We start from the raw sequence: 18,433 nt of genomic DNA on the forward strand, positions 1-18,433 counted from the left end.
ATCGCAAATAAAACAAGAAAAAAAAAATCCGCCAAAACTCCCCGGTGAAAAAAAAAAAACCGCCTGGAAACCGGCATTCGAAAAATGCCCTCCAATCGCCAACGAGGGGGATCAAAGGGGGCGTTCGGGGTGGGGGTCGGCCACGTGGTGCCCCACTGACCAATCGGCTCCGTCGCTAACCTCCGCGGCATTTACAAGCGCCCGGTTGAACCCCGTTGTGTGTCGTACGTGTAATGCGAAAGGAAGGAATAAAGAAATGTGCAGAAAAAAAAAGAAGAAGAAGAAAGAAAGAAAGAAGTGAACAAGAAAAAAAAAAACGAACGAGTTTGCATCGCATCGCAAGAGGGTTCCCGGTTGGCTAGCCGATGTCGACTCGAGACAGCCGTGTGCGAGTGCCAGAAGAGCTGGAAGGATAGTCCAGGGTGTAACTGCTGCACGACACTGCGTCCTCGAGCAGCACCTCGAGCACATAAAAAAATAAAAAAATACCCAAAATAAATCCGACGAACGAGACCCGATAATCGCCAGATCCAGCCGCCGAAGGACCCCGAGCCCTCTAAAATTCATTTTTGATTTTCCCGCGCACCGTCGTCAAGTGAAAAAGTGTTTCGAAAAAAAAAAAAAGAAAAAAAAAACGAAGTCCGAAGAGCGAGAGAGCGAGAATCCGTCAGAGAAGAAGACAAACGCGCATCTGACAATTTCGTGACGACAGTTCAGTTTCGTTGAGTTTCAGTTTAATGTCTCCAATAGTTGAATTAACGGAATCAATAGGGAATCAATAGACACAGTAATTGGGACTGAATAACCACCGATTGACGGTGAATTCGCCAGACGGAGTTCCTGCTGACACGTGATTTCCACGGGGTATCGTATCGTTTTTTTTTTTTATGTTCTGTGATAAGAACTCGTGAATATATTTTTTTTCCTGACGATTGTCGAGAATAAAAATTGCGGGGACTAAAATCGTGATTTTCAGTCGTGATTTTGAGTCGCGCTCCGGAACGTGTGATTGATATTCTCGTGATAATTTAACACTCGTGAATAAAAACGTGAGAGAGGTGACAACGAGGGCGACGAGGACAACGAGAACGAGGACGAGGGATTACCGAGGATTTACTGGAAACTATTTCCTTTATTTATTTTGATATCACGTGTCCGAGGTCACTCGGAGTAAATCATTCATCATTGCGTCGACAAAGGGATCAACACCACCAACAACAATGTCCAAACTTTATGTGGGAAATTTACCGTCGGAGTGTAACGAGTCGACGCTCCGTCAATTATTTAATGAACACAATTTACCGTGTACAACGATATTGGTTAAACGTGGAGGTTACGCATTTGTTGATTGTGCCGATCAATCGACCGCCGATCGAGCCATCGATAAACTCAATGGTGAGTCAATAAAATCAATCGAATTGCCCCTCGCTTTCTCGCTTACGCTGATTTTGAATTATTCAAAATCGTTAATTCGCTTCTGCTGCACTTGATAATTCGCTTTTGCCGACCTTTTTGCAGATTTCTAGGTCCACTGAGGGCGGGAAAATCACCAGGTGGTGGTGGTGATGGAGAACAGGGGGTGACAACTCTGGAATTGCTGGAAATTTATAATTTTTTTTCGCTTATTTTTTTATTTTTTTGCTTTCAGGAAATTATTTCTGGGGAATTTTCCCTCTTCGCGACTGACGCACACGACAGACGTTTTTTTTAATTTCCTGGTGGGGCTTTTTTTCAAAATGACCATTAAATTGTTGACCCGTTGAGACGCGAGGACGAGTGTAACGGTTGTGACGTGTCGAGGCGTATTAATTCCATCGATAGATGAGAGAGACTTCCCAAGTCGACGACAATGTAACGACAGTGAGAGACGCGGGCGCGTGACATGTCCGGACGATGTAACGACTTTCACACACTATCGTGAATTAAATATTAGAAACGAGGGGGAGATGTTGCGGGTGTTCTATGAAGTTATTCAAACGCTTCGGGGAACATTGAGAACCACTTGTGCGTGGCCTCGAGAACGTTTCCGCCGAAAAATAGTGTAGACCCCCCCGATCCCCGATCCACCATCGCCCCGTTCCCGCCGTTCTCTTATCGACCAAACGGTCGCATTTTATTTCGGTGAGAAATTAGATGATCGGGATTTATTTGGAAGATCGGGGCCGATTTTTAGGGATTTTTGGGGTGAGGGGAGGGGAGAAGAGGAAAGAAATTATGAAGAGCAATTTTTGATTTTGCTGGGAGGAAGATGATTGAATTTTTTTGACAAAAAATTAGATGATCGGCATTTATTGGGAGATCGGTTGCGATTTTTAGGGATTTTTGAGGGGAGGGGGAGAGGAGTGGAATTATGGAGGGAAAGTGTTGATTTTTTTGGAGGGAAAACGACTCAATTTTTTTGTGGAAAAACTAGATGATCGGAATTTATTAGGAGATCGGTTGCGATTTGTCGAAAATTTTTGAGGTGAGGGGAGAAAAGGAATTTACTAATGGTTCCGAAATTTTTGATTTTCTAAACGAAAAAACCACTGGAGATTTTTTAACTTTGAAAAACTCGATGATCACAATTTATTAAATGATTAAATAATTAAATAATGAAGACAAATTATTGATTTTCTTTGCGGGAAAACCGCAGATTTTTTTTTGCTGTAAATTTTGATGATTGAGATTTATTAGGAGATCGATTTTAATTTGTATCGATTTTTTAGTCGTTCAGCTTATCAGACCAATTAACAAATGAGGAGAAATACTCGATCTTCTTATCGGTCAAACGATTGCATTTTTTTCTCATTAAACAATTAGAAGACGATTTAAATTAACTGGCCGATCGATTTCAATTTGTAGCGGTTTTTCGGCGGTTTAAAGGCTCAAACGCAGTTGAAACAGCAGAAAAATCGCGAATCCTTTGACCTCATTCGATACGCTATCGATTGCATTTTATTCGCCATTTAAAAACTGGAGGACGGTATAAATTTATTGCCAGATCGATTTTAATTGGTAGCGATTTTTCGGAGAATTGAAAATGAGGAGAGTCACTAGATTTTCTTATCAACCAGAACCTTAAATTTTGGTTCCTGTACAGATTGGAAGATCTGAATTTATGAGGAGATCGATTTCAATTTGTGGGAATATTTCGGCGCTCCAGGGTACCAAGAATGAAAAAAATAATCCGAAACATACCGATCTGTCGGGATAAAGCGGGAGTAGGGAAACCCGGAGCCACGTGGTTTTGCCTAGCACGCATGCTCCAAAATGGCGGCGCTCACCCGGCGTTTGAGTTGCCGCTATCAAGGTCACGTAAATTTTTTACAGATAAAAAAAACGTTTGATAAAGATAGTAAGAGGGCCTCCAGACCTGCGTACTCAAGACATTTTTCCCCCAGTTTATTTTGGTGAGAATCGATTCCAGCGTGAGACCGACCCCAGTGATTACAAAAAATCGTCGGAATTTTCGTAAACAAACGCCCTTGGGTGACATCAAAAATAAATTTTTTAAATCGCATTCCGTGAAATTAAATAAATGAGAATTCAACGAGTCACTGGGGCACAAAATTCACTCGAGAATTCTTTTTCGTCAGCTTTTTTTCACGGTCAAGGTCAGCGGGTGATGAGTGTTTTTCTTTTTTTTTTCGTGGATTTGAAAAAGAGGAGTTATTCGTCGGCAAAAGACCGGGTCAAATCATACCGAGAGGACTCATCAACGCGAGCCCTAATCGTTTTGTTACACTCGTCACGTATCTAGGGGGTGAGAAGGGGGATAATAAATCCGAGAGATTCGCGTCGTATTTTTTTTTTTTTTGATGACGGGACAAACAGAAATTTTGAGTAAAAATTACGAAACTGACGTTCGTTTACCGAGTACGGAAGTGATTAGAAAAAAATAATCAAGTGTGAATTTGAATAAACGCCAACATTGGGCCAATGTTGGCCGATTGTCGGCCGACACTGAGCCAATATCAGCCGCATATTCCCTGGCACTGGGTCGGTATTGATCGTTGGTTCGCACTGGGTCAGTGGCGGCCGATTGTTGGCCGACATTGAGCCAGTATCGGCGGATTGTTGGCCGACACTGGACCAGTATCGGCCCTTTGCTGGCCTTGGTGTGAGGAAATCACATGGAGCTTGATAAGTCTTACTAGTGGACACTTTGGACTGGAGAAATTGACGGCTGGACGAGGGTGAAGGGGAGGTGGTTATTAAATAAATAAATACGAAATTGTTTTAAATAAAGAGAAGGAAACATTGCTTGGCTCATGTTTTTTTGCCTTATCCCATTCCACACGCTTATCTTGCGCTTCATACGCTTTAATTAGCTTGTTGCATGCCATTTTTACCATTTAATTACATTTAGTCGATAATCGTACAATAAATGACTGATTTGTTTTTATTTTCAACAATTAATCTTATGAAAATTAAAATCTTTAATATGCAAAAGAACGAAAATTCCGTAATAACTTGAGGAGCCGAAATCTTTTGATGAAGGCATTATACATTATATATAATATATTATATATTATATATTATATAAGTTTTAATTAAAGAAAAATAGATTTCTACCCTTTTCGTCCTTGAACTTCCCATCAGTATTTTTGTCAGAAAAAATTTGTCACAATTTTTTTCTCATGTAAATTTTGACGCGCGAAATAAGTTCGCGAACTGATCTTTTTGGAGCGCCGTATCTCATATTAAAAAGAATACAGCAGAGCGAGGTGGCAGGGGAACTAGTTTGGTAGGTTAGGTTTTAGCCTAAAACTTCAGTTAGATTATTCTACTCTCCGCTATGGGTTATGAGCCGGCATAAGCCGGGTACTGAGTCACTGTCAGGACACTCCGGCCTTGTCCCCCGTCTTCTTCATCGTTCTCAGCATCTCTCCCATTCTTCATCTTTATATATTTTCTTTGTACTTTTTCTCGTTCTCTTTTAAAGTAGCTCTACCCCTCCAGTAAATTCAAACATCAAAAACTGCACAGAATTTTTTTAAAAACTCGCATTTTCAATTTAACGCACCGTCGTGTGATAAAATCAACATTTCCGTTGTATTCAAAGAAAAAAAATCCAAACTTCGTGTCGTAAACGTGAAAAAATCCAGGAATTTGTTGAAACTTCATAAAGCATAATTCATCGTTGGCAGAAAAAGATCTATTATTTGTTTATAACAAGAAAATATTTTTAAAAATATCACCACTTTCCCCAATTTAATTTTCCTTCTGCAATTAATTAAAAATTTAAAAACTGAAAACATTCAAAACTCGTTAATTCGGTCGATAAGATACCGACCTGACTGCACATCCCCTTAAATCCCCCGTATTAATCACCCCCACAAAAATCTTAGACTACCCCCAGTGAACCCCGCCACCTCCCGGGGGTGGAAAATCAAAAATTTTGTGTTCGAACAAAAAAAAATCGGAAAATCCTTTCCCCCCGTGAAACGCCATCGAATTATTTTTTCTTACACTTTCCTCATCCCTGAGACCGGATAATCGTCTGTTCCAGGGGGTGGGAAGGGGGTTTTAGCAGTAAATAGTTGAGCGTAGCAGTTGAATTAGCATTTTCTAACGATTTTTATCAGACACAGAGGCTTCGATAGTCTCGAACGCAAGCCACATGACCGTCTGTATTTTTTATCCCTCTTTTTCGTTCCTCTCCTTCTCCATCCTCCTCCCTCGAACCTCCTCGCATCCAGGGACCACACCTGTGTGTGGGGGAGAGGGGTGTGGGGGCTCGAGGAGGGTGAGGGCCATCGATATGTGGGTTTGCACGTGTATATGCACTCCTCAACACACGAATGTTCGAAAAAAAGAGGAAGAGAGGAGAAAAAAAAATGAAGGGACTCGTGAGTGTCGGCACCCGCCCTCTGCGCCGACGACTAGACGAGCAGATGCCCCTAGGAATACATTATTCGCCTTCTAAAACGGGCGGCTTTCATGTACTCACAGCGGTAGCCCCTCTGCCATGGGCTTAGGAACGGGTAAAAACGTGTTTTTTTTTTTTAGCTGAACAAAACATTTGGTTCTTAGAAATTAGCGTCTACGGTTTAAACGGGTAAACTAGAGTGAACTGTTTGATTGGCCCTATTTTGTCGTGAGGTGGATGAAGTTTATGTGCATAAAACCCCGGCAATTTGGGGTATTTTTTATGACAGATGGGGTTGCGAAATATTGAGGTGGTTCAGAGAAATATTTTGAGTTGAAATGGGGATTAGAATGCAGTAGTGGGGGATTATCTCGGGAACGAGGGGGTTTGAGGGGAAAATGGTGAGATTATTTTTTTGAGAAGAGGAAATTTCCTATAGAAAATGTCCTGAGAGTTTTTTTGGTAGAGCCATTAATTAGCGAGATAATCAAGGTTGTGAGAGGATTGGATTTGTTAATTGTAGTCACTAGGTGTGAGACGTTATCTTTTAATCAAAAAATGTGGATTATCTCGAGAACAACGGGTTTCCCGGAAAAATGTTGAGAATTATTTTTTTGAGAGGAGGAAATTCCCTGCAATCAATGTTGTGACACATTTTTTAATAGAGTCGTTAATTACCGAGATAATCCATTTTTAAGACGGTTGGAGTTGTTAATTGCGGTCGCTACATGTCAGACATTATCCTTTAATCCAAAAATGTGGATTATCTCGAGAACAAAAGGTTTTGGGAAAAAATGTTAGAGATTATCTTTTTGAGGGGATGAAATTTCCGACAAAAAATGTTATGACACATTTTTTGATAGAACTATTAGTCATTGAGATAATCAATTTTTTTTAACGCGATTTGATTAATTCAGTTGGACACTTTTTTCCCAGTCAAAAAAAGTTTGAAACATTCACTCTTTCACTTTAAATCAGCGAATGAAAATCGAATACTATTGGGTTATCTATAGAACAATTGATATTGAAAAAAAATATTGCAAATAATCCAAAGAAAGTCCAAAAAAATATGAAAATCCATTAACTCCAGTCACTACGAATCAAAAAAATTTCTTTCACCAAAAAATTGTCAAAAGGAACAAAATATCACGAACAACTGTTGTGCAATCACGACCGGCAGATCTCCCTTCAATAAATATTTTCAATCTGCCGGAAACAATTTCTCCCTGAAATAAATTGCAATTAACTTCAGCGAGGTTTTTCCTTCTCTCTTCATTACTTTCGTTATCAAACCTGTGCTCACTGTACTCAGTCGATTTGTCGCGTGCCGATGTTCTGTTCCACCTGCCCCACATGAAAAACTCTCGTCTGCCAACGAACCGCACCGGGTAAAGAGAGTAACAGCCCCAGTGGAATAAACAACACAAAATAAAAAGACATCTCTGGGAGAAATGAAAAATCAGTTGTCATCGGTAACAAAAATTTCAGTTATTAGTATTTCGGACATTCCAATTAGCTGCCCTGGCTTAAAGGGAATCATTAATTTTCCGCGATGATTCAGGATAATTTTCAGATGACAGTTTAGTTGACAGAATCGTAAAAAAACATTCGTAACCTCTAGAAAATCGCATTAAGGGGCAACAGAAGGTCATCTCAACCCCGAAAGTTGCGAACAAATTCATTCGCCATCGTCATTAATATCTTCCTAATTATTTATAATGAATTATCCACAAATATGTCTTGTTAAATTAATTTTTAATCCGAGAGAGCATATTTTTTCATTGTCTAATTATTTCTGCAATTTTTTTTCATTCGAGAAGCTTCAGAATTTCTTTTTATTTATATAAAATAAAAATCATAAAAAATCTATTTATTGCATACATTAAAAAAAAACATTTCCGGCCGTCCGACATCCTCCATCTTTCCTCCGAATTTCGGCGATATTTATTATGAAATAGACTCGATGAAAAATGGTTTAAAAAAAAAATCATAATTTTTTAAAACCATTTTTTACCTCTCAAAACCAATAAAATTATGATTTCTTAAAAACCATTTTCCCTCTCATAAATTACATATCACCCCATTATACATTATTTATTATTACATACTATACATAACACACAACATATCACAATTACCCAAATTAAAAAAAATTATTTATAACTAAAAACCCACGAAGCCTATCACTACGCGCCTTTAATTCCCCTTAAAACATGAAAAAATGATAAACTCTGATAAGTCCCTAGGATTGAGAACCCCGGAATGGTACATAGTCCGTGCGGATATAGTTGTGAGTCGGTAAAGAGTGCTTGTTAACCCGCGAAGGAGGAAGGAAGTGCTATCTTTAGACATTCGTGTGAGAGGGTCAGAGCGAAGTTGAGGAAAATAACAAATTCATGTCTCATCTTCGAATAAAAACTCTTTCTTCGCGTCTCCATATGATTTTTCAATTTTGCGTACTCCATTTACTCATTTCCCCCTCCTCCCACCCCTCCTCGCCCTTATCCCGCCGCTCTTCCCCCTCCCCTGCCCCTTCCACCTCTCCCTACTCCACGAACTGGTGTCCTCTCTCTCTCTCTCTCTTTTTTTTTTTTTGCGCTTTTCTTTTTTTTTTCTTGGTGAGGAACCTCGGTGACACGTGTTTGGGTTAGATACCCGGCCATTGACTCCCGGTTAACAACACTTACTAGACTGACCCTGGCTGTCGAGCTAAAACTTGTCGACTGAAATGATCGACTTTATGGTGATTCTCGTTGGTAATTAATCATTTGTAATTACGGTTTGGTATATTTTTTGTGATTTGCGATGATTGTGGATTCGTCGGTGCGATAGGAATTTTTTATTTCCGTTTCCGTTTGCTGGGTTGAGTTTGATGTAGTCGAGTCAGATGATCGATAGTGGGGTTACAATGATTTTTTTAGTAAAATTTTGTGGGGAAGATTTTATGGGGGAGGTTTTAGTGCGATTCAGTTATATCTTCCTGGGTTCATTCATTAAATGTTAATAGAAATCGGGAAATTTCAGGGAATTGATTCTACGTTTTTTATTAACTCAAGTTTTTTAAATTTCGTATAATTTTATTTTTTTTTAATTCCTAAAAAAGTCGGAGGAAACTGCGATTCGAGGGGAAGTTTCTCGTTAGTTTCCTGCAGTTTCAGTAATTTTTCTGAGATAATTATCCGAAAGTGATGACTCCCACGAATTTGTTCACGTTATTATAATTTTTATTGATGAAATTCTTCAAAATTTTAGTCAAAAAATTCCAACATTGTGGATTACAAATTTTATTGCCTCATTTAAAGACTGTGCACCACAAAAAAAAACCACATCAATTCATTCGTATTATCCGTTCCAATTTTTGAATGATATAATTATAATTCAAAAATATTTCCAAAAAACCCAAAAAATCAGAAAAATATCTAGAATTTCCTTTTATTTTCTTCCAATCCCCACAACCAAAATCTCCCAATTTTTCAATACTTTTTCCATTCCCCGTCATTTTCCTCCAAAAATTCCCAAAATTCCCATTATCCTGATGGCGCTCCACCCTTTATCCCTCAAATTTTCCAATTACCAAACCCCCACGACCTCCATCTCCCCCAAACCTCTAAAATATTTCCCAAAAACCTGTCCATTTCTTCAACACCTCCCCCATCCTACCCCCTCCCCTCCGCCGCCACAATTCCTCAAAAAAATCGTTCCTCAAAACCATCGAGACCTCATTCCCTACCACCAGACCCCCATGATCCCCAAAACAGTGCAAGACACTGTGAGGCCCAAAAGGACCGAGATAAAGCTGTTGGTTTTATCTCCTCCCCTGTATTCCTTTTTCACTCTTTACTTATTTCTTACTTTATCTCTCCTCTTAACATTTTTTTTTCTCTTCTCCACTCTTCACTATCTCCTCTTTTTGGCTCCCTCATCCCTCCGCCGACGACTGGCCATTCATGGGAACGACGAGTCGTTGTGGTCCCGGGGGCCAAAGTCACTGATTCCCTCTCACTTCGCCAATCGCTTCGGCTACTTCCGGGTGTGAGATCAACGCGCCCAAATGTTTTTTTTTACCCCTTGTTCCCCTCTCCTCCCTCTGCCTGATCTACTTTATTTTTTTTTTATTTATCAATAGCAAAATGAGATTGATGCGACGAGGGGGAAGAGAGGGAGGAGGAGGAGGGGAGGGGAGGGAATTAAAAGTGGCGGAAATTTGAGACTTTGTATCACGGACAGGTGTCAACGAACTGGTGGGATTTATTTTTAATTTTTTTTTTATTATTATTTTTCTTTTCACTGAGGGATTTCTAGACTTTTTTTTTTGTTGAGAGCCAGCACCTGCACGAGGTTTACTCGAGACGATGCGGTGATTCAAATATTTTTTTTAGAACATACCACAAGTTACTCGTTACAGTGTAAAATCATGCAGAGTTAATGTTGGGGAGGGGTGGGAGGAGGGGGATTTGAAAAGGTGCAGGTAAAATGAGTTAAACGGAAGCTAAAGGTAACTGATTGGACGGATGAATTGCAGGAGTCAATTGCTGATTTTTCGGTTGAGCCAGGTGATGGGCGGAAGTTAGTGAGGGGAAATTGAAATTAAGAGGAAAAAAATTTGGGGTACGGAGGGAAATTAGTGAGGGAATTGCAGTGCGGGGGGTGGAAATTTTGGTGGGGTAAATGGAAATTTTTCTTATGAAGTGGACGGAAAGAGGTTTTGGAGAAAAATTAGAGGTTTGGAGAGTGAAATGAGGAATTGGGTGACACTCGAATATTTTTTAAGGTGAAGTTTTGCTGAAAAGGTGGACTTGGGAGGTTAATTTTTGCGATTGAAGTGATCTTCGTCTCGTGTTTTGCCCCGCGGTTTAATTTTAATGTACGGAGAGAAAATTGTTTGAAAATTATATGTTTGTTTTATAATGTGACAGTCAAAAGAATATTCGGTAAAAATTACGAAATAGTTACGCACTTTTTTAGGGAACTTTCAGGAAAAAGTCCAAAACGTTCCAGAAAAATTCTGGAACGCTCCGTAATTTTGACTGAATACAATTTTCACTGGCACAACAGACACGTAATTTTTCAGAAATTATTCTCTTCGTGTGTGAAATTTCTTTACGTCTGAGAGAAAAATATTATCCTGTCAAATACATTGACTTCTTCCCACTAAATTGACATAAATATTCCCATAAGACACAGTAATCCCTCGTAAAAAAATTATTATCAACAAAAATCATCCAGATTCCGTCAGGAGAATCGTCGCGAGATCCTCAGAAGTTCTCGTTGTAATGAATCCGATAAATGACCCGGTCGATCCCCAAAAAGTTACCATAATCACCGAGAAAAGGTGGCTATATATGTCAGGAGTTGAATCAAGGCAATCCGGTTTGCTCTCGGGTGTTCGCCGGGTGTTGGAAGTGAAGTACAGACGATCGGTCGTTTGGCGAGTGGTCTCTTCTTCGCAAAATCACCCGCCGCCCCCTCTCCCCTGACGAAAAAAAACCGCAAAATTTATAAAGTGTCGAGTCTCGGTGTTAACTCCGGTGGTTACCAGAGAGAAATGTCAGGACCTATCTTAACGTTAGTGCGTGGGCCCCAGTGTTCTGGTCTACACTCGACAAACTAACCTACCCACCTAAGTAACCCATTGTGCGTTTTCCGTACCCGGCACTCACTGAGTCGCCCTATTGTGAGAGGAATATTTTTTTTTAAGGGGAAAAAAAAATTCACGAGGATTTGAAATTGTTTTGGGGGTGGGGGACAGGCCCAAAAATGGTAAAGGCGGGAGGGGGGGGGCAGGGCACTACATTATGTATAATATATAATATATAATATATTTAATAAAAATAAAACGATGACATAAAACGTGACCCGAATTTTTCAAATGATAAAATTACACAAAAATTAGGAATAATCGCAGGTGTATTGTATGGGTATATAGAATCGTTTTTAAACAAGCAGTTAAGAATTTGTTATTCAATGAAATTACATAACCAGAAAAAAAGAGGATAATTTGGCTGAAAGAATCTATTCTATAATTTTTTATTTCTCTGGTAAATTAACAAATATTATGACATCATTGCGTTGTATACATTCAATTTTATAATAACAATTATAGACAATTTTTGTTGAGAGCAACAGACATAAGGATGCGAGTATAATGTTATTTTAAATATGATTATTGCCAAAAAGTATGGAAAATGACAATTTTCCGGTATATTGAGGTGAATTGATATTTTATTTTGCGATTTTAGTTATCTGGGGGCTTCAATCCATATTTTCTGTGAAGTTAACAAACGAGAGGGGGATAAATAAACAAAATAAAAATATGTATTCTACGGATTAAATTAAGCAGTCAATAAAATTTATTATAATTATAAAAATTTTGTCATGAAATTAAATTGAATTCAATTTATATATTCAATTCAAGTTATAAATGTTTAACATTTTAATTATAATTACAATAAATGTTATTGAATGATAAGGTTATATATATATTCATGTATACATGCCTATTGTATCACGATATTTAATCTTTTTGAAAACCATATATTATATGACACCTCAGCCAAAATATAACGCGGACAAAAAACGTTACGTAATTTTTCAAAATTAAGTAAACTTTCCTCTCACTTACGAAACTTTAACGCAATTCTGACTCAACTATTTTTCCCTCCTGCGGTCAAGAACGAGTCAACGATGATGGTTTACAACCCGAGACACGAAATTATGCCCTTAAAACGCGACAAACGAGCCAATTTTATTTATCGTCCAAGGGGGACGTACCACCGAGAAATTGTTTCCGCATTGCCAGTCGTTTAAACTTCCCGCGTTAACCTTGACCAGTAGAGAATGTTGAAAAGTACAACTGACGAGAGAAACAGCCATTGCATTTTTGAGGGATTTATGAAAGCCATTGAACAACTTCACAAAACGATCCTTCAGGTATTGAGAGACAGAGACAGAGAGACGAGAGAGAGAATTCAGGATAGCCAACTGTAATTTATGTACCATAGATGCAGTCTTCGGCATTTGAAATCGGTCTGGAATGCCACAGGAAACAGGTTTTTGTTCGCATTCGTGAATTGTAGAGGGATAAGGACAATAAAATATTTTTCCAGGACTATAAAATTCGAACAAAGTATCAGAATTTGTTGGATACATTACAAATAATCAGCTTCATCACCTCAGATTCCCGCCAAAAATTTCAAAGTACTTTCGACATTTGGGGGGAGGGGCAATTGTTGATAATAACGTGTTACATTTATTGCTAAAAATTTTAGACAGAAAATGAAATAAATGAGAAGAAATGTCTCAGTTAAAATAAAAAAACAAAATATTTTTGTCAGCAATATATGATTTATGATTATATATTTTTTATAATATATATCATCTTATATAACGTAATATATCTAGCGTATTATCATTACCTCGAGGAATATTAAATAATTACTATACCATAATAAAATAATAATTTAATATTAACAAAATTATGTACGATATGTCATACCATATAAATACATATAAATATAAATCATATATTACATAATTTTCAAATATTCCTAAATAAATAAAATAAACACATAATACATCCTTCAACAAATGACCTTAACTACAATTCAAAATTCAAAATTACCCTCAATTCTGTCCCTCACCCCTAAAATTCGAATAATTCCTCAATAACTTCCAAAAGAATTCTCGTCAAATGCATACGCAACACAATCATTAAACCCCCATCATAAACCCCATAACCCGACCTTCGACCCCTCAAAAATCCCCCTCATCCCCCTCACCACACCACAAAAAACTATATTTTCTTCCTCAAAACCTAAAAATCCTCCGAAATAAATTTTTCTCTTACGCGCCGATGGTTTGCGCATACACATGGTCTTGGCAAACCCACACATGGCCGACAACCTTCGAACCTACCTGGTAGTTTTTGGTAGTTAAGGGGAGATGTAAAGACCTTGAGCCCCCTGGGCCTTCGGTCCCCGAAAAACCGGGTGATGTCGGCACTAGGTACTGACCCACTATAAAGGCACTTGCCATCCTCCTCGTTTGCCACTGCAATCACCTACTTCTTTCTCACTCACTTGGGCCCGCTAACCTACTCTCTTTTACCCACATAACACTGCCCCCTCCCCTCCCCCAGCCGCCATCGGGCCCAGCGCTCCCCACCCCACCCCATCTAGTCCACTTCTAAACCCGCTTTAGGATCCGAGTACTTCTCACTCCTCTTTATTTCTCTTTCTTGTTTCTTCTCTCCATTCACCCGGGGAATATAAATTTTTTCCTACTCTGGCTTAAGGTTAGAAGGTACATTGGTCTCCCTCTAACATCTAAAACCACTCCAATACACCCTCAAAGGAGGTGGTGGGGTAGTTTCGTCCTTCTCCCTCGGTTAAGTTGAGAGATGAGTGTGTGCTGGAAAGGGAATATAAACCCATAGCAACTGCTGTTTCTGCATTTCTCAGAGGCCGAATACTTCTTGCGTTACAATACAGCTAACGGGTGTCCAAATTGGTGGCGATTTGGGAGGGGAAGTGGGGGGGGGGGGGGGGGCTCAGGGGGGTCCTTTGAGGAAGGTTCTCAAATTTTTCGGGGGGCGCATGATGCGGAGGAATTCAATGGAGAAACTTTGGATGACTTGGATGACACGAAGAAAAATGAATGATGGCGACTACTATGATATGGATTTATAGTATTGATAGTATGGATTTTATCAGAAGGATGTGGTGAATGATATGAACAAATGCTGATGGATCGATTTATTTGTTGCGAAGGAAATTTTTTAAGTCTTAATGAATGGTCGAGTTGAATATAACGAAACGAATTGGTGTTAATAGTTAACGGATGACGTCAAGTTTAATAAGATTAATCAATTTTATATTTGTTAAGTGTTAAAGGATGGTAGAGTTTTATATAACGCAATGAGTATTCGTTAATAGTTAATAAATGGATAATTTGAATGGCGAAAGTCATGTCAAACAAAACTAATCAAATATACATTCGTTAACTATTAACGAATGGTAGAGTTCCATATAACATAATGAATATTCGTTAATAGTTAATGAATGTCCCGCTCGAATGGTGAAAGTCAAGTCAAACAAGACTAATCAAATATACATTCGTTAACGATTAACGAAGGGTAGAATTCAATATAACGAAATGAGTATTCATTAATACTTAACAAATGGCTCATTTGAATCGCAAAAATTAAGTCAAAGAAATCTGTTTTAAATATACATCTGTTAACTATCGACGAATAGCGAAAGTTCAGTAAAACAGGATCTAGTAATTATACATTCGTTAACTACTAACGAATGAACGTGTCATGCAAACAAATACACCCTCACTAAAAACCAAAATCCATTCATTTACAATAATTAATCCCCTCAATCAACGTAAGTAAATACCTCAGAATTAGCTCCAAACCCTATTCTATTTAAACCAAGTAAATATAACTCGAAAAACAATGATTAACATCCCCTAATATTCCATATATCTTACGCATTTCAAATTACTCCCAGTAATTGATATTTATCTAAAAAAAAATCTCACCAAAAACCATTTTCTCTATCACTGCACAGATGACTTATCATCTTCACATCAAAGTCCACACAAATGATTTCTCCTCGCGTCATTATTCTCCCTCATCAGGCCCAAAAATCCGGACCTCATCTAAATACCAAAATTCTAATATCATATTCAAATCAAAATCTCGTTTTGGAATTATCAGTCCAACTGAGTGAACCAAACGAGCCACAGTAAAATATAATGAAAACCTGTTATTGTGTTCTGCAACTAGCTCATGTGGAGGCACTTGCGAATATTATAATAACTCAGGGGGTTGGAGAAGAGGTTAGCGAATGATATTGCAAGTGGCTGGACTGGGGGGAGGAGGGGGGGGGGTCGACACGGGGTTGTTTCTAAGTAGCAATCTAGTGGTCCATAATTCCTGTCTTGTCTCATTCGCCCTACCCGGAATATTTTCTCCAGTACTCATTGGAGATGTGCTTTCGCTGTAACTTTTTTTTTTTTCGCTGTAACTTTTTTTTTTTCTCATCTCTCTTCTCATTCATTTTTTATTCATTCCAATTCACAAGGACCACGACCGGATTGATCATTGGATGCTGCACTGTTCAAAATATATATTCTCTATCACATTGTAATACATTCGCCGACCCCATTTTTTTAATGGACTCCTGCCGTGCGATTCAGCCACACGCCATCGGCACTTTTTTTTTTTTTTTTTTCTCCTGTTAATCGCACAGTTCCGAGAGCATTTCTTCAGCAACTTCGGATAATTTGGGAGTGGGTAACGGCGTCTGCAGCGTTGTCTGGTTCTTTTCCTGTTCCAATATTGAATATTGGAAGAGATCAACAACTTTAATCCACCTGAAGTGGTGATTTGGGACTGAGAGTGGTTTCACTCAAGCGAGAGAAATTTCCGCCATTTTTTATTACAATCAGAATTATTTCATTTCCATCGATCGTCAGGATGTTTGAAGAGCACTATTAGATTATGGGTGTAAATGATTAAATTATTTGAGACACAGTGGAATTGGTTTTGTAATATTCTTTAATGACACGAGGAAGACACGTCTTTACTAGTGGACCGTTGTCCAGAGGCTAACTAACTTCTTATAATATGAAAAATCTTTACTAGGAGAAAAAACAATAGACCCTTTATGTTTCCAGAGGGCAGAGTCTCCTTTGAATACCACTTGTGGTAAGGATCACAATGCTCTCGAGTCCAGAGCACAACAGATCATAAATCAGTCCCTTTTCTGGAAACAATTTCAAACATATGATAAACCTCGTCGAGTGATTTTTGAAGCAGAACAGAAGAGCTGTGTTCTAATTTTCCAACAAGCACATTCGAAGGTTACGATTAAGCTCTTCAGCATCAGAAGGGCTGATCAGGCAGATGCGCTGGTTAGTGATCATTCCTTGGGGATATTTCCGGGTGAATAATGACAGCTATTCAACCTATTTTCATCTTTAAAAACATTTCGCATCAGTTCTTCCTCCTTCTTTATGTCTTTCATCTTCTCCTTTGCAAAGGACAAGCTCAGCACCTGGTACTGTTGTGTACAAGTTGAAAGGAGGAAATAGGTGGATAACAAGGTAGATCTATCCCTCTCTAGTTTCATCTCTTCATCTTGTTGAGACGTATAACAACTAGAGAACGTTGGGGCCCGCCCGTTGGGCCCTGAGTATTCCCGAGTGACATGGTACACGGATACGTTCACATAACCTCTTGATCCTGATTAGAATATGACTGGACCTACAGTTCCAACTGAAGCACAAAGTCCCTCCTAGTTTTCTTTTATCTCCAGCACATTCTTCTTCTTCAGTGGAACAAAAAAAAAATTCTTTAACGATTCTACTAGGTCTCTTGTCTAGTTGGTCCCTGTCTACTGCACACACCACATCTAGAACCCGGAAGCATCGAGAGGCTTTTCCGGTTTGCTGTGTGTCAGGATAAACCGGTAACGGTTTCCATGGGAAACGGATTTCTCGGGTTTTTTAAAGAGCGAGACCAACGGATGGGTTGAACGTAAACAAAATAACGAAATTTGGAAGGCTAGAAGACGTAGGACAGCGAAATTTGGAAAACCAAGATCCAGGAGTAGAACTTTTCGTAGACGATGGATTGAATAGTTGTCTAAGGCTGGAATTAAGATATTTGTAGAGACTCTCTTCATGTGGACTAGACACTGGAGGTTATTGACTGATTTAATGTCTTTTCCAAACTTCTTTAATCGCTCAGTCGTTGAGACACTCGAAGATTATCAACATCTCGTCGATTGATTGGTCGTAAAGTGGCGACGGCTTCCATGGAAATCGCATTTCTCGAGTTTTTAAAGGGCGGGACCAACGGATGGGTTGAACGTAAACAAAATAACGGAATTTGGGAGGCTAGAAGACGTAGGACAGCGAAATTTGGACAACGAAGGTCCAGGAGTAGAACTTTTCGTAGACGATGGATTGAATAGTTTGTTGAATAGTTGTCTAGGGCTGGAATTAAGATATTTGTAGAGACTCTCTTCATGTGGACTAGACACTGGAGGTTAGTGACTGATTTAATGCCTTTTCCAAACTTCTTCAATCGCTGTTCAGTGGTTGAGATATTGGGAAAACATCAACTTCTTGACAATTGATTGGTCATAAATCGGTAATAGCCTTCGTCGGAAGTCTATTTACTCTGTTTTCATTGAACAATATGACCAATGAATTAGTTAAACCTAAAAAGGGCAACATTTGGAAAACCAGAAGACGTGGGACACCTAAATTTGGAAAACCAAGAACTTTTCACAGACGATGGATTAACAGGTTTTCTAATGCTACTATTACCATCTTCGTGAAGATTCTCTTCATGTGGAGTAAACACTGGGGGTTATTACCTGATTTAGTACCTTTTCCAGACTTTGTTAATCACTCAATCGTTGAGATATTCGAAGATCGTCAATATCTCCCCGACTGATCGGCCGTAAATCGGTAATAGCTTTCATCGATAACCTTTTTATTCAGATTTCTTTGGCCAGCAGAACCAAGAGATTACTTAAACCTAAAAAAAGGGTTAAATTC

General features: G+C 38.8%; 1 protein-coding gene across 5 annotated transcripts in view; it reads left to right on the top strand.

Moving 5' to 3' along the window:
- Positions 1–333: 333 nt before the first annotated feature.
- Positions 334–18,433, top strand: part of Imp (IGF-II mRNA-binding protein) — a 98,079-nt gene continuing 79,979 nt past the window's right edge. For 3 of the 5 annotated variants that reach the window (XR_010300286.1, XM_064135407.1, XM_064135408.1), the window contains exon 1: positions 334–1,395. Coding sequence is in view for 4 of the 5 variants with exons in the window: in XM_064135407.1 (XP_063991477.1) it covers positions 1,221–1,395 (175 nt within the window). In the remaining variant the exon portion in view is untranslated. The remainder of the gene's footprint in view (positions 1,396–18,433) is intronic. The other 2 variants (XM_064135409.1, XM_064135410.1) reach the window with 1 other exon arrangement.

Source organism: Diachasmimorpha longicaudata, chromosome 16, assembly GCF_034640455.1.
Source record: "Diachasmimorpha longicaudata isolate KC_UGA_2023 chromosome 16, iyDiaLong2, whole genome shotgun sequence".
NCBI lineage: Eukaryota > Metazoa > Arthropoda > Insecta > Hymenoptera > Braconidae > Diachasmimorpha > Diachasmimorpha longicaudata.